General features: G+C 39.7%; 1 protein-coding gene across 9 annotated transcripts in view; it reads left to right on the forward strand.

Annotated features, from left to right (window-relative positions):
- The window catches only part of kirrel3b (kirre like nephrin family adhesion molecule 3b), a 196964-nt gene that overhangs the window by 102020 nt on the left and 78705 nt on the right, over positions 1-16239 (forward strand). For all 9 annotated transcript variants that reach the window (XM_036150046.1, XM_036150047.1, XM_036150049.1 and 6 more), the window contains exon 3: positions 14076-14225. In XM_036150046.1, the coding sequence (XP_036005939.1) occupies positions 14076-14225 (150 nt within the window). The remainder of the gene's footprint in view (positions 1-14075; positions 14226-16239) is intronic.

Genomic DNA, 16239 nt, shown 5'->3' on the forward strand with positions numbered 1-16239 from the left:
ACAATTCCTCGACTGGTTTGAAATGTGTTCGGACTGAAATGAAAATCTGAATATGTAATTTATTTGGGCACAAAATCAATCAGTTCAAACATGAAGCGCATTTAAATGCACCAGTTTTTTTTTTTTTCACAATAGAAGCAATGTGACATGTACAGAGTTGTTTAATTTCTGTAAAAAAATAAAAATAAAAATACACAAAAGAAGCTGCACTTTCGGTGGAAGTGTGTTCATCATGTGTTTTATGAGAGCCCAGAATGGACCCATACCAGAGTCTAAGAAATGTTGAGATTTTACTGCACTCGTTTATAAAGCAACAGGCTCAACAACACAAGCTGTCAGTCTCCCTGTGTTAGGAGATGAGAGACATAGAGCACCCGTGCACCATAAGACCAGTTTGCCCCATCCGAATAGCATGACCTGAACAAGTGTTTTGATGGACGCTGTTCAGATTAAGGATCAGCATAAACCCCTCGTCTCATTTTGAGTACAATTTCATTCCGATTGAGCTTAATCCGATCACAATCTTCCAATTGGCATGTTTAAATGAGGCATTTTTATTGAAATCAGCCCTTTGTTCCGATTACGTATGTCCATGTAAACATACTGTAGCTACTGAGATACAAGTTCTCCGTTACAAGAGAGTCCTGCATATATGCCTTTACATATAAAGTACAAGCTTCTGGGCTGTGTAAGAAAATCATTGCAAAAGAGATGCTACAGAGGAACAGGAGGAAATTCACACTGTGAGAACTAGCTTACTAAAGGTCACCCTGTCATAGCGGGCCAGCCATTCTAATCTCACCTGACCTGACCTTTAATAGTGCAACATTATCTCCATTAGTGTCTACAAAAGTGGCACTCCAATTCCATACACAGGCACCTCCATATTTATGAGTGCACGGCTGTGTGCACATCTGATAGTGTTCAGTGGCTCGTGCTTGTCTGTGTCTAGAGCCATGCAGAATTTTCCAGCTTGCAGCTGGCATCCTGCCTAGCAGTGGGACAAAAGCTCTGACAACCTAGGCAATGGCAGCCAAGGGTAATAACCAAGGGTAACTGCATGAGTGCTGGAGTCACGGAGTCAGTTCAGTGACCGGGCAAAAATGTGCAGAGGAGAGCCTAGAAGTGCCAGTAAAAGCTGCCTAGAACCATGAGAGTCATTTTCTTTGTTAAAAGTTTCTAATTTGTTTAGAACCCACATCATCAGCACATACGAGTGGTGTAAGATTCGCCCTCCTCAACCTCAAAGCCAGCCATGCTAAGTGGAGAGGAGGTGAGGACCTATGCTGCAGCATGAACAGGTCCAAATGAAAGATCGTTAGATATAATGAGGAATAGCGACTCTCTAGAGAGACCTCTGTGGTGGATGGCATAGTTTTTATGACTGCTTTTAATGCTTGGCATTCTGGCTAAAACGGTCTAAATTCCTATTGAGCTCTCATTAAAGCCAAAGACAGAAAAGGATGTGTCCTCCATCGAAAACTCTCAGTGGTCACGTAGTCGTGTCACTCTCTATCTGCTTATCTCGTCCTGTCTTTAGCAAGCAGAGCGAAACTGCGAGTAATAGACAGTGGCAGTCAGCCGCCTTTTGTTAATGAGACACAGTGGCTACAAGGAACTATTCACTTGTCCTATTGTTGCTTTAAAAACACTGGAATTTAGCTAGTGGATTCAAAGATTCTGTAAAGATTATCCGTGGAATAGATGCAGGGCACTCCCATTTCAATAATTGGTTTTGTATTTACTGATAAGGATGAAAATATACTAGAGTAGTGTAGCTATCAACGCAGTGTTCTGAGGACACCATCTGTCATGTCTTCAGCTAGTTTTCTTACAACCTTTCATGTGGTCATAAAAAAGTCTCATCAAGTCAAGTTATACATTTGATTAATCAAGCCAATGTTACGCATTTTCTTGAAAGGAGAAAAGCTAAACTAACAATAGATTATTTGGCTCAGACACTGAGAAAAAGAAACAAGTTGATACATGGCTGAAACTATGCAGAAGGAACATTTCAAAGGAGGGGTTACTGGTTTCATGTAATCATGTGAGCAGCAGACAGTGGATGTTATGTACCTTAAAAGGACACAAAAAAAGTAAAAGGGACAGCGAGAGAACAAAGTTTCTTTCCTGAGGAACTTTTTGCTTACATTGAACAAGTGTGGTTGCACCGGTGATGTGGCTGTTGACCCACCCTCAAGTTTCCTGTTCTGCTCATTTTGTATCTGTTTAGATTCTTATTTTAATATTAGTTGTTAGACATGTTTGATCATTTGGTGTCTACTTTAGCTTCCTCTATGTTTGTTTGTTTGCTTAAAAGTAATCTTCCCTCGTCTAATGTTCTTCCCCAGCTCCACCGTATTCTCTCATCTGGTTGGAATTTCATTAATCCACCTTCCCAGCAGTTTAAAAGCCTTTCAGTTTCTTGCTGCCATGGCAGATCTTATTGTTCTCCACTGTTTGCTTCCTCCCTGTCCGTTTCACTCTGTTTATGGCTCCAATCCAGCCTGTTTCTTGGTTTTCATTACTTTTTTCTTTAATAACAATACCATTAGATCAAGATCAACTCCTTTACAACAAAGTGACAATCCAGTTTAGGGTGACTTAAAAGACAATTATTGTGTAAAAAAGGTGTGTTTCAAAATTATTTTTCTGTTTTGAACTACAATAAGAATCCTATTATGATTTTTTTTGTGCCTAATACGTCAATATTTCTTAGGTTCCCTGATGCTAAAATAAGATAGAATTTGTCCTCCAAAGTCACAATATCTTGCTATGAAAAGTCTGATATGCCCTGTTGGTTTTATTTTAAAAGACATACATATTTAACATCCTCTCCCAAAGTACTTAACCTCCACAGAGAGTGACAGTTGGCAAGAGCTAAGCTAATGTTAAGTTTGAAGAATGGCAACGAGTAAAAGAGACAGTGCCACATTGTAGTTTGGAAATAGTGATTGGGTAGAGCACGAGAGTTCAAAGTTCTTCCACTGCTGGGAGCAGAATTATACCCCCGGCATTGCTTATGGCAAAAGAAAGTTCAAGAGACGCACAGGGGAGAGAGAATAAAGTAAGTTTGTACCACAAAAAAAAAAATCTCAGCGTAGAATCCGGGATGCTGAGCTGAATGTGGCAAAGTGCCCCAGGGGAGGCTGGGAGCACTGAGAGACTGTAACCTGAGATGAGAGGTCCCTGAGATTCAGCATCAAACCACCTTTATGATCCACTGGAGGCTATACACTTTCTGCATTAAATCACCGAGTCACGTCTGGCAGCCAATATTAGCTATCCTCACAGTTGGATCCAGTTGTGATTATGTTCTTACCGGTAGAATTCACAGTTTTTGTAACACAGACAAGAAAGCTTATTGTATTTGTTAAACAAAGAAAATGTGCTTTAAGGGATTGTGACGAAGAGCCTTTAAGAATCTCCTCTTTTTATATAGACAAGTCTCTTTAAAACATGATATAATTCCACAAAGAGACTCCAAGGAAAAGCAATAATTATTAATTAGGTATTAGAATTTTTGCTGGCAGTTTGTGACAAATTTTCACCCTGCAATTTATATTACTGTCTTAAGTCCTCTAAATCTTTTGATAAATTCATCTCGCACAGCTGTGCATTTTACGGCCTTCGTTAATGTACTGTAAATGGCATAAAATATGACAAGAACAAGTTTCTGCCAGCACTTGCTTTTATATCACTTTTATACCTTTTTAGAAAACTTATTTATTTATTTGAAGGCAGATGTGATTTTATGTCCTCACCACGGCTGCAAAGTGCTACTTTGAAATGCAAATGAGCCTTTGATTGAGGGATTTTCATGAAAAGGCTGTTGTGTATATGAGGTGGCAGTATGAAAGCAAGCATGTTTAGTGGTCCCATTTGGTCCTTGGTGATGAATTAACACAAAATGAAGGAGTCTTGTAGGGGACAGTCTAGGACACAGTAACTCATACTACTAGGCGTTACAAAAACACTCACCAGACTGTCAGTAAGACAGACATTTCATCCAAAACATGAGGGATTCCATCCATTTTCACCACTTCAGAGACTGCAGCTTTTTGGAAATAACAGAGTTTTTGTCCATTTAAGGGTAGATTTTAAGGAAATCTTTTGGGAATCCAAATAAAATTATAGGATAGAGTTTCTGCTTAATGCCTTATATGCACTTAAAGGTAAAGTGCATACTTGCAAGGTAATGGCTTTTCGCAGTCAAGTGTTACGGTGGCTCCGACACTGAAACGGATCTCTTTACCTCTGTCTTGACAGAGTCCTCTTACTGAGGGTGCGGCATAATGTAGTTCCTCCTCAGGTCTCTTATCTCATGTCAGCGTTATCCTGCACACCTTGATAAAGCTTCCCCCCCCTGTCCCTACCTTGTCTTGTAACAACACTTCCACAATGACAGGTACTGCAGCTAGTAGGAGCCTGCCTCTCATCTCTCTCTATTCACAGACATAACATTCATGATGAGAGTTATCCCACTACCCAAAAAAAAAAAAGGCTCTCCCCCTTCATGTTGCAGTTTGGACTCACAGGAGCTCACATGATTTTTGTTTAACGCAAAGTATAACACTCTCACCCTGAATGCCCGCGTTAATTTGTGGTGGTGCTGAAACCTTCCAGCCTGATTAATTGGACAAGAGATATTTGATAGTGTGAGCTGGAATTCATCTGAATATGAAACATGAGATTGACTTCATTGGCAAATTTGATTTTGAAACTTAACAAGTAAGGCACAGCAGACAAGCAGGGCCGTCTTTTGCTTTGGGCTGCATGGCTCACCACTTGTCTTGGGGTGGGACTGGTAATCAAAGTATGAAAGCTATGTCTCTAGTGCACTGAGCATGCATTTTATTGCTTATCGCATTTTCACATGGATCCTAAACAGCCTGGAAAAGGCTAAAAATGCAAGTATCTTCCAGGAAATAATACTATGGGACTTTATTCTCATTTAATCTCATTCTCTAAATCATCCATATTCATCCATCCTCTATTACATTTATACATTTGTTTTTTCATCCATCCATCCATCTGTTTTTCCATCAAGATATGACCATATACCGTGGGTGAAAAATGAAGACAAAGTTGAAATCTCAATGCTAATAACACATAAAAAGATTAGAGTAGCTCAACTAGAAAAAAAAAAATCTTGCAGCATAGAATGACTACTGACATTTGAATTCCTTCTTGGAAAAAAAAAAAAAAATGCAATAATGCCAACGTAATTTCTAATCACAGTAACCAACAGCACATCACTGTGATCACAGCCGTCTTGATAATAGACAAGGCAGCGATCAATACTGAAGCATTTATAAGAATTTAGGGTAAAGGTGGGTTTCCTGTGTTGCCTGTAATGGTGGCAGCTGAGCCCCTGACGTTGTGATTTAACCTGGCACTTTGGTGGTGGCGAGCCGCTCCTCCAAATCAAGGCTAAGTGGCGGATTCATCAGTGCCCTGTCGAGATGAAACACTTGCCCGACGCTGACACAGAGATGAGGCCCTGATTGGGACAAATACGTCTCCCTCTGGTGTCAGCTCTCATTCACCGGTCTGAGCACAGGCTGAAAGAAAGACAAATGTTTTGATTAGGGGTCTCTTTCAATGTCACAGCAGCCAGTGAAGAAGAATGAGATGAGGCCGTCTCCAAGGGAAGCAATAGCTGCAGACGATGAGAGGAAAATGGATGTCTCCACTGTCTGGAGGGTGTTGAATGGGGCTTCTGAGTAAGAGAAGGGGCTTTGAAATAGTCTCTTTTAATGAGACTGCGTTCCTGTTTCCAGAAGACCATTTCAATTTTAGCTTTATGATTGTAAAAGTAGCAGGATGTAATAAATAAACCTTTGTCCAATGTGACAGTAGCATTGGAATTGCCTCTGCTTGTCTGTCTGTCTGTCTGTCTGTCTGTCTGTCTGTCTGTCTGTCCTGTCCTGTATTTTAATATGAACCTAATATGTCCTACACACCATCTAGAATGTATGCATGCATTTTGCAAGACATACTGATGTATATTTTAGGAACACTTTCCCATTTTTTACACTTTGTCTTAGTTGCAGACAGTTCTGTTGTGCAGCATATGATTATTGCCTAAAACAGGCATTTATGGAATGTGATTTGTGCCGAATTGGTAATCTTATTACGAGTAAATATACATTTTAATTGAGAAGAACTCTGTTGGAACGTTGCTCATTTAGCTGGCATGAATAATAAAAACAGCAAAATACCTGTTTGGAATATTTAGCTCTAAGACAGATGCCTTATTTCTAAGATTCGTATGAAATAATTTCATTCTTGGTAAGTGGAAAAATACACATTCTTATTAAGACTACAAAAGAGAAAGTTCAAGGGAATCTGCAAGAAATGGAAAGACAGCCTGTTAATGTGATTTCATTGCTCCATTTTACATCTTTAAATACCTTTTTTTTTTAAACACAGAAATTTGTTTCAGGGAGATTCACCTCTTTGACAACCTATAGTCTTATGCGCCATCTTGCATTGTCATTTGGTCCTTTCATAACTATATTTTTTTAAACAAAAACCTTGCACTTAAATATGGCATATTTGCTTACTTTTCCTTTGTAGTGACATGTTTTCATTAATTACAGAGATACATACAATATTTCAAATGGAAGGAAAAACACTTCCGAAAATAAATTGGAAACCTTTTCCTGAACTTCCAAACATGAAAACACATTCCTCTCTGCCTACCTTTTTTCAAAAGGCTTTGCCATATCTCTTTATTCAATATCAGTCACTAAGACAAAAAAAAATGCTCAGTATCTTGAAAGTCAAGACTTTCACTTTTAAGTTGTCAGCCCTAAAAACTATGAGTTATGGCTGCACGGGTCAGTATAATTCACCTGTCTGTGTCTGTAAATTCCACGTAAAAGAAAAATTGGACTGGCTCAGAACAAACGATACTGTATTGAACTAAGACCGTGTCTGCTCACCATCCATCAAGTCAAACAGCTGAGTCTGTTTCAAATGCTCATCTTTCCTTAATGAATGTGATCAATCTCAATGCAGACCCACTTTGAACACTTTTAAAGGCATATCTCCTTTTAAAAACATGCTCCCAGTGGCGGATCATCAATTGCCTTTCTATCAAGACACTCAACGAGCACTGAAGCCTTCGTATGTCTGAGACAAGACAATAAAAAGGTTGACCCTGAGCTCTTAAAACAAACATTTAAAGAAACAGTCCCCTGGCAGAGCAAACTGAAGAGGAAGGAAGCAATGGAGTGGGGGACGTGGACAAAAAAAAAGATATAATGATGGGATAGAAAAACAGAAGGGACCCCTCCTGTTCAATCAGTCGCCATCTGAACCCACAAACTCTTCTTCTCCAGCTCTGCAGCTCATTTGCATCTCTTTTATGTCCCCACTTCGTATTATGCAGGAGTGTATGCTAAAAATGTAGTCTGGTCTCGTCCCCCCCTCACACACACACACACGCACGCACGCACACACACACACACGCACGCACACACACACACACACTTTTTAATCAATAGCGGCTAGAGGAAGGGGGGGTTAGGTGGTACTCAGTTGCATTTGTGCTAACAAGATTATTTGAACCATTCTCTTTGAACTAAGGTTACCTTGGAAACCAGCCCACATGAATTACTGTTTTATAACCGTAATTACAATCACCGGCCACAGGTCTTGTATTTACAGAACTTATGAACACAAAGTCGCATATACATCCAGCGATTAGATCTTTCTTTGGGAGCACTGTTCTATTTGAGATCGCTGCCTCCGTTGGCTTAGAAACTGACAGGCTTGCAGACCTTTGGTCTTCATTAAAGCGCGCCCTTCATTCATCAATCTGTGGCGGATTAGTTTGTTTTGGATTTTGGAGGAATAATCCATTCTTTGCCTCTGGATTGCTTAATGAACTTTGTTTCCTATTTTATGTGAACTGAAGATGAAGACATAAAGGGATTTAGCCGGCCATTAGTGGCCTCGGAACCACTTTTATGATGTCCATGAACTCTCCCTTCTTCCAGCCATGCTGCCGATGATAAAGAGAATGCCCGCAAGGTCCTTCTCTCTGTTGCCATTTGTAATTTTTAGAAGCCATCATTGGAGGCTATCCATCTTGATTGCGCCCTGGCAACTGCCATGCTCTGCTAATGTGCGGGTGTGAGAGAGGGCATGAATGCACTGTCTTCCAGCAGCACCGATGTTTATCTTCCCTGCTTCATAAATTTGCATTCCCACAGATAAAATTTACTCATAATGGCAGGCATCACAGCCTAGACGGGCCAAGCGTATTATCAGTCTGCATACAGTGTTTGTTTTACAAGTGGACGGGCAGGAAAAAAAAAAGATTTGGACATAATGATAAGACTGATAGTCACACATGCCTCCCTTTATGGGGGCTGGTTAAAGCTTTATGAAATATTCATTATTGGTTTCTAACATGGCCTGCATCTCAGGGATTACATTTTTTTTTTACATGAACAAAGGAGTCGATGCACTGACAAAAACTGCATCATTTCATATCAGATTTTGTGAAAAAGCCTTTTTTTGGAAAGTGGGTTACATTTTCTTCATTCTAGTGTCTGTCAAGTAACAAACCAAACCACATCATTGTGATGATGATGATACCTAATGGCACATTCATGATGAATACCATAGAAAAACACAAAAACCTTTGTCATCCCCACTTTTTTTTGGTCATGTCCTCTTCAGAACAAATGAATTGCAATGTCTTTTAAAATGACTTGAGTAAATACTAAAGAGGAAATAAATATACATAGAATAGATAAACAAAACGGTTTACTTGTCTGAAAGTGTAGTGCTGCTTTCCTTTTAAAACGATAAACCTTTTTACCACGACTCCATTTTGTACATTTGTACAAGTTTGGTCTGTAAGTTTGACACCAGGTACAGAAGTATTTGTACCCAACATCTGTCAATTCATGCCTTGGGGACATTCTTTTTGGTAAAGCCCTTAATTTAAAGTAATGTTCTATACACTGGTCAGTCTACTGTGGGAAAATGTTGTAAATTGGCTCTGACAGATAGTTTCCACCAGGCCTTGATTGGGGCTCAGGGTCTGTTTTGTTTCACACTAGTTGACTAAGATACACTTGGATTACAATCCCAATCCCAGTTGCCTTGCAGCAAGAATGTCCTGAGTTTGAGTCATGGCCTGAGGTGCTGTTTGCGCAGAGTTTTCATGTAGTCTCTGTGGATTTGTGGTTTTCTCTCCAGGTACTCCAGCTTCCTCCCACAGACTCTTTAAATTCCCTTTAGTCATGACGGTGGATGGATTGAAATTAAAAAGTTCTACTTAAGTATTTATAAGGTATTCGCAGAAAAAGTAACGTAGAAAAGCAGTGCTATTTTTAAATGCATGTGTGATATCTGGTGTTTCCTTATTGTATATTTCATTATTATGTTTGGTGTTTTTTGGAGTAAACCACCCAGGTAATCTCATGGGTCTATGTTCATGGATTTAAGCACAAACTAGGGGAGAATTCATACCAGTCCAGTTTGCTCATCTGTCTTCTCTACCATGATGCGTCTGGGATGTCAATTTCATCATCCATGCCTGCTTGTCAGATTCCTGCCAGAGGCCATAATATTTGTGATCGTACAGGTTGTGGGTGTCAAAAGTGACAACATTACTGCCCCCACGAAGTGTGTAACTGAATATAAAGCATAGAAAGAAATCTGGCAGTCAGATCATGATAAAAATAATGAAAAAAAACAAAACAATGATGCTTGTTTTTGTACAAAGTTGGAACAGGGAGGTTTGCTTTTTTGACCATTTGCAAAATGTATTGCTCAGAAATGTGAGAGACGCAAAAATAAATTGGATTCTAGTGCATTTTATTTATTTATTTTCTTTTCTTTATAATAGACAGTTAACAAAGCAGTGCCTACCGCCCCGTGGGAATCTATTTCACTAAGTAGAACTTAAGTTCAACCAAGCCATAAATAATATATTATGGTCCTAACTTCGACATCCTTGCAGCAGTTATGGATAAGTATGTGGAAATCTTTAATAAAGGCTCACTGAAAGATGTTCCTCTGCAAGGCATTAAAAGGTACATAATGTCCTAAAACTAACTGAAAGTTTCCCTTTTGGGTTATGCCCGATCGTAAAACTAATTTTTAGTTCTCTACTTCATGGTTATGGCTGGATTCATTAATTCAAAAGCAGCATTTAAATTATTAGGTACAGTATTTTTGTTTACCTTCATGACATTTTGAATATATAGTAAAAAAAGAAAAGAAAAGTCGTGCTTATTTACCAAAGAGTTTTTAGTTGTCAATTCAATACATCCTTTACTAACACTTGTCACACTAACAGATATTGTGATACATAACAAGGGGTTGTTCTTAAAATCAAATGATGGTTCTATGTTTTACAAGTATTCCTTATCATACTGTTTTAGATACAGACAATGGATAGTGTAGGCTTTTTATTTTGACTTTTACTGAACCTAAAACCATTCCAACGCATAAGATGTAGGGATGTTCTGCAATATCTACATTTCATTCAGGACAACATTTATAGAGAGTGATTTAGACTCATACAAAGGTTTGAATCAAACTTCTTATTTTAAGTAACTGTGTTCTTTTTGTGTCTGTGCTCTGTCATCTCAAACTCACAGTCAGTCGCGGCAGATGGCCATTCACACTGAGCCTGGTTCTTGTTCTGCCGGAGATTTCTCCCTGTTTAAGGGGAGTGTTCCTCTCCACTGTTGGTACATGCCTTCTCGGTTTGAAGCATTGCTGCAAAGTCAACCACACAATGTGAGCTTCTGTGCACTGTTGCTGTGTGCTTAGCTTGGAGGAATGAATGATGCAAAGCAATGACTCGAAGCGATCTGCAGGGTTTGCTTAGATAGAAAATCTTCCAGCCATTCTGTCTGTGCGATGTGATAGAATTGGCTTTTTAAAGTGCTGTGAGATTACATGCGTTGTGAATTGGTTCTATACAAACACAAACTGAACTAAACATAAAGTTTTATCCTGTAAGCAAGGTAAATTTACTTTCTTTACCCCTGCAGGGTGCATCTCCTTATTGTGTGTTTTTTTTTTTTTTTTAATAAGTCAACAGGAGGCCCTTTAGGAGGAGGAAAAGCTTTTCATTCCACTGAAAGCCTCTGTGATCATCTCACTGCAGTCCATAAGTATAACTTGATTTAGTCCCTCTAACCTCACACCTTTAACAAGTTGCCTGTCACCTATGGCAACACTGAGTTAGAAATAATTCCCCCCCACACACAAGCACACATACACACACTTGCGCCGTTTCTCTCGCTTTTATACTTTAACTTTTACACCACCTCAACCCCACCAGCTCCAATGAAATAAAACAAAATAACTGTGATCCTTGGCTGCTAAATAACGGCACCCACCAATACCTAACCCTCTCCTCCATATTGTGACGCTCTCACCCCATGCTTCTAAATTGCTGGTATAAACTGCTCCGGCCAGAGGGGTAATAGTTTTTGATAATGATCAAAGGCCAAGCTTTGTTGCTGTGTGGCCACATGCCGCACAGAGAGCATGCTGATTATTCTTCTGAAGTGGCCTGCGTGTGTGTCTGCAACGGCAATTTCCAGGCCTGATTGGCAAAGAGCGATGAAATTGGGGGCAGTTAGCACTGAGGGGGGAAATACTGATGGAGTGTGTCGAAATGCAGCAGCCGTCTGATGGTAAACAAATTATCCGAAGTGAAATGACGATATTAGGCAAAGCAAAATGTTGGTCCACTCTATGGGTATTGCTCTTTGCTCATTTTTTTTTATTTTTTTTTTTTACTGTCTCCTGTTCTTTTTACAGTGTTTTAATGAGCTGGGCATCGGTTCTCAAAGATCTGTGGCCTCAGTCTCCCGAATCTTGGTCAGTTAATCAAACCAGGCAGCTGTATTTAATACAGCTTGTGAAAAAAAGAAATGCATACACACAAGGTGCCAAAAATCAGTTATGAAATGCTCATAGTTTCCCTTCTTTGTTTTTATCTCGGATTTGCTGAGAGTTGTGCTTTGTTGTATCATCTGGACAGATAACAAATGACTGCCAATTGCATAAATTGTATTTCTGACAGCTGTAATGATTCTGGTAGAGTTGTTAAAGGCATTTGAGAGAGCCATTTTTTTTTTTTTTTTTTAAGTAAGGTAACTGTTTACATAATCACTCATGATAAAACTGCTCAACTTGGTGCATCCGAATGGATAAAGAAAGTAATTTTTTCTGCCTTTGTCACTAATCCTTTCAAAGCAAGGAGTTTAATCTTATTTTTTATTTTTTTTTCTTGTTTTGAAGGTCTAGCCACTGTATTAATGCTGGCTGTTGCTGAGCAGGGAAAAAACAGAAAAAAAAAACAGGGTTGTCTGATGTCTCGAGCCACAGATAAAGAGAATTTGACTCTGGTCTGTCTACATTTTTCTTTGTTACTACACAATAACAGAATATACAAAACTGTATGCCCCCCTTGAATAATAACACAAAGCAGGCATGTTCATACTGCTTTCTCATTCATTCATTAATTTATTCAACAGCTTTAGTTATATCACCTTTGTCATCTAATATAAAGCGGTCAGCTTATTTTCTCTTTGTTATGTACCTCGACTGCCGAAGAATAAATACTGGATAGATTAGGTGGTAGTTTTTTTGTTGTTGTCTTTTACTGTTGGGGGGGGGTTGACAGCACTGTGATGCCTAGTGAAGGATACATCTGGTGGATGTGACAGAGATTTATTCGGCAGACAGGATAGAAAGATGGATAAATGTTGCAACCTTGATGTAAATCCCCAGGTTTCTGTTGCGCAAGTCACTCTCTTTCTCTGATGTTTTTTTGTACAAAAGTAAGGACACTTTTGTACAAAAGTGGGGACCCTTTTGTAAAAACCAAGCCTAGCTTTAAAATGAATAATTGAGTTCAACTTTACCTAATTACGTGTCAAACGCAAGCTCTTGTTAGGTGACTGAATCGTCTGAATCGCAATAAGGTTTTTTTTTCTGAAAGCTCATCAGAAAAAAAGAGCAAATTTTCAGTAATAGAGGAAATCAGATGCCTTGTTAGGAGTGCAGAACATGGTATGAGGGCGTACTTGCAACATTGTGCTGATTTGCACCACCTCCACAAGCTTTGGTCAGTTTTTTTTTTAAAGGAAGCAGGCTCAGATGGTGTTCGTATGTCAGCAAAAATTTTGGAATCTCCTCTGCAGAGCTGAACGCTCCCATAGGTGCCAGTTATAAACTTGTTGCACATGCTAAACAACTGTGGATAGAAAACATGCCCTTTAAGTGTCTGGGTGAAGGCATGTTATTGTACGCTGGCTTCAGTTGATAGGCAGACTGCTAAAGTAGAAATCAGCACTCCTCTGTAGCCTTTATTCTGACTCCCCACCACCCACCTCCCCAGACACTCATGCATAAACACACTTGCACACACTCCACCGGCACGCATACACCGAGCAACCCTTTTTCTGTTGCTTTACCCCCTTCCCCATTAACACACCTCTAATGGAGTTCACTCTACAGTGCTTTCTGCCTGAACATGCTGCGGAGCGGTACAGTTAATAGCAGCTGCACAGTTGGAATACATGGGTGTGAGCTGGAGTTAATGTATGCCGGTGGAGTGGCGTTGGCAGACGAGATTGTGTTATCCTCTGTGGTGTGTACGGGCCCAGCCCATCTGCATGGTGACATCCCGCATAAATGAACCAAGCTGAGCTATGATAGCTGTCTCTTAGCCTGCGCTTTAATCCTACCGCTCCACTCCCGTGCGAAAACAGAAACTCGTCTTTGTAACAGGAATAGCGGAATGATGTGCCACATTTGCGGCCCTTTAGGGTTCCTGCATCATGCATTTGAAAGGAGGTTTGACTGAAATTGATGGAAATGGGAACACTGTGCACTGTGGTTAAGTTTGTCTCCTTCATTCAGCGTTTGAAAGATTGAAGACATCGCTTATTCTTCCTCTAGTTTCTGAACTTTCTCTGCCCTCTTGTCTTGATTAGTTTGAAATGACATTATGTTCTAAAGCTGCTCTGATCTAACCTCTCCCCTCTTTCTTTCTTTCTTTCTTTTTTTTTTTTGTAAAGGGGCAGAGGCCATGTTTTCCCAGCAGCCACAGGACTTGGTGGTGGTGGCAGGCCAGCCGGTGACATTACCATGCACAATCCCAGGATACCATGGCATTGTCCTGTGGATCAAAGATGGACTGGCACTGGGAGTTGGCAGAGACCTCTCTGGTATGAAGCCTGATATTTATGCCTTGACTTTTTTTTTTGCACATCACCCTCAAATTACCCATAATTCTCTGTTATTTCTCTAATAATAACATTTTGGTCTGAAATTTTCAAAGGGCACTTTCTTGTCATAAAATGAGCCTTTGAGAAATACATAACATGGCTAGAAGAAAAGGGTATTTTAGTATTCTGTCAATTATAACAAAGCTAAAGCATTAAAGATAACCATACAGAATCTAAAACAATAATTGTTGTCTCCCATTTACAGTGTCTTTATACTACTTGAAGTTTTTTCACATACTGTCACACCAAAGTCAAAAACTTTAATATGATGTTTATCGTTGTTGGGATGTTGTTTGATTTTGCAAAGCAAAATCAGAAAACAAATGAGTTGTCCAATTGTATTCACCCCCCCTTTTCTCCCCCTTTAATCTGATATTACTAAATAAAAACCAGTTCAGCCAATTGCATTTGGAATTCACCTGTTTAGTGAAGGCCTCCAATGTTTCTTAGAGATTAAAGAACACAACATCATGAGGAACTATGAAGACAAGTTGGAACCAGGGTTAGGTTATTAAACAATGTCCAAACCTTTCACCATCTCACAAAGCTTGTGTTAAATCCATCATCCCGTAATGTAATAAGAATGGCAGAACTGCAAACCTATCAAGCCGGGGCTGGGCAAGCAGAGTAGAAAGGCTCAGAGCCTCATGGTAACTCTATATTAGCTGCGGGGATCCATAACCTGAGTGGTAGAATCTGTCAACAAGGCAACCATTAATGTGTTCATAGTTAAATGCACAACTCTACACAGGAAAGAAAACTGCAAGGTCTTGGTTGCTGCTTGACACAAGCCATGGAGGAACACAGGAAACGTGTAGAAGATAGTGCTCTGGTCAGGCAGGATCAGAGCAGATTTTTTCCTACATCCAAAGATGTGGTTGACAACTAACATTGCACATCACTCTAAATACACCATCCCGACATGGTGAATGGTGGTGCCAACGCATCATGCCATGGGGAGGCTTTTCTTTGGCCGGCACAGGGACCGATCAGGGGGACCTGAATATATATGAAACAGATTTTTTTTAATTTAGTAAAAAAGTTTTGAAATCCATTGATAATGTTTGTTCCACATGTCAATTATGCATTCCTTTACGTTACAGTGTTGTTCAAAATCCAAACAAAAACCTTAAGCTAAAACCCTGAACTAGTTCAGAAGTAATACTTTTGCAAGGCACTGTGAACTGACTTGAAGTTCCTATTCAGTGTGAAAAGCAACACAGTACAGAAATTCAAGTTGAAATTTGAATATCTCTGCTGCTAAACGGCATTGTGAAAAGTAGCTGACATCCACCTAATTGCATCACAAGTCATGCATAATTGTCTTAATTGCTTAATTCGAAGCAAAAGGGACTAGTGTGCTGTTATTTAGTAACCTGCCGGTCCATCCATTGTGGCTTTATGCGCAAAATGTGACCTAGCTAAAATCCTCAAAGTAGGATCTGCCAACCTTTTGAAGATGAAGATAATGTTCACCTTGATTATTACATTCGTCCAAAGCATTTAACTGTACTGAGCACCCAGCATTATTCCATTAATCCAGACTTTTCAGTTTAAAGCCCTCCAATTTACCTCACACTCCTCCACACTGTAATCACTGGACGTAATTACAATTCAAGGCACAATGACTCAATATTTAGCGGGGGTTATTCTCAAATCCAAAATATCCCGCTTGGTTATGAATGATTAAATATGTGCTGGAATAGAGATTGAGGGTTTTCTACCCTTTGACCTTTAGCAAACAGCCCCCTTTCACAGATGTGGTGTGTGATTAAACCTCAGAGGCTGACAGAGCCCCAGTAAAGCCAGCCTTTTCTTTCTTCATGTCCTTATCAGGCCCCGGGGGTAGACTGAGAGGTGGCTGTAAACAATAGTCCTGCAGCCATCAAGTCTCCCTTGGAGGAAGAAGATGCAGACAGGGAGAGTACTTATGATTGTTTGAGATAGAATGAAA

This window comes from Fundulus heteroclitus, chromosome 18, assembly GCF_011125445.2.
Source record: "Fundulus heteroclitus isolate FHET01 chromosome 18, MU-UCD_Fhet_4.1, whole genome shotgun sequence".
Lineage (NCBI taxonomy): Eukaryota > Metazoa > Chordata > Actinopteri > Cyprinodontiformes > Fundulidae > Fundulus > Fundulus heteroclitus.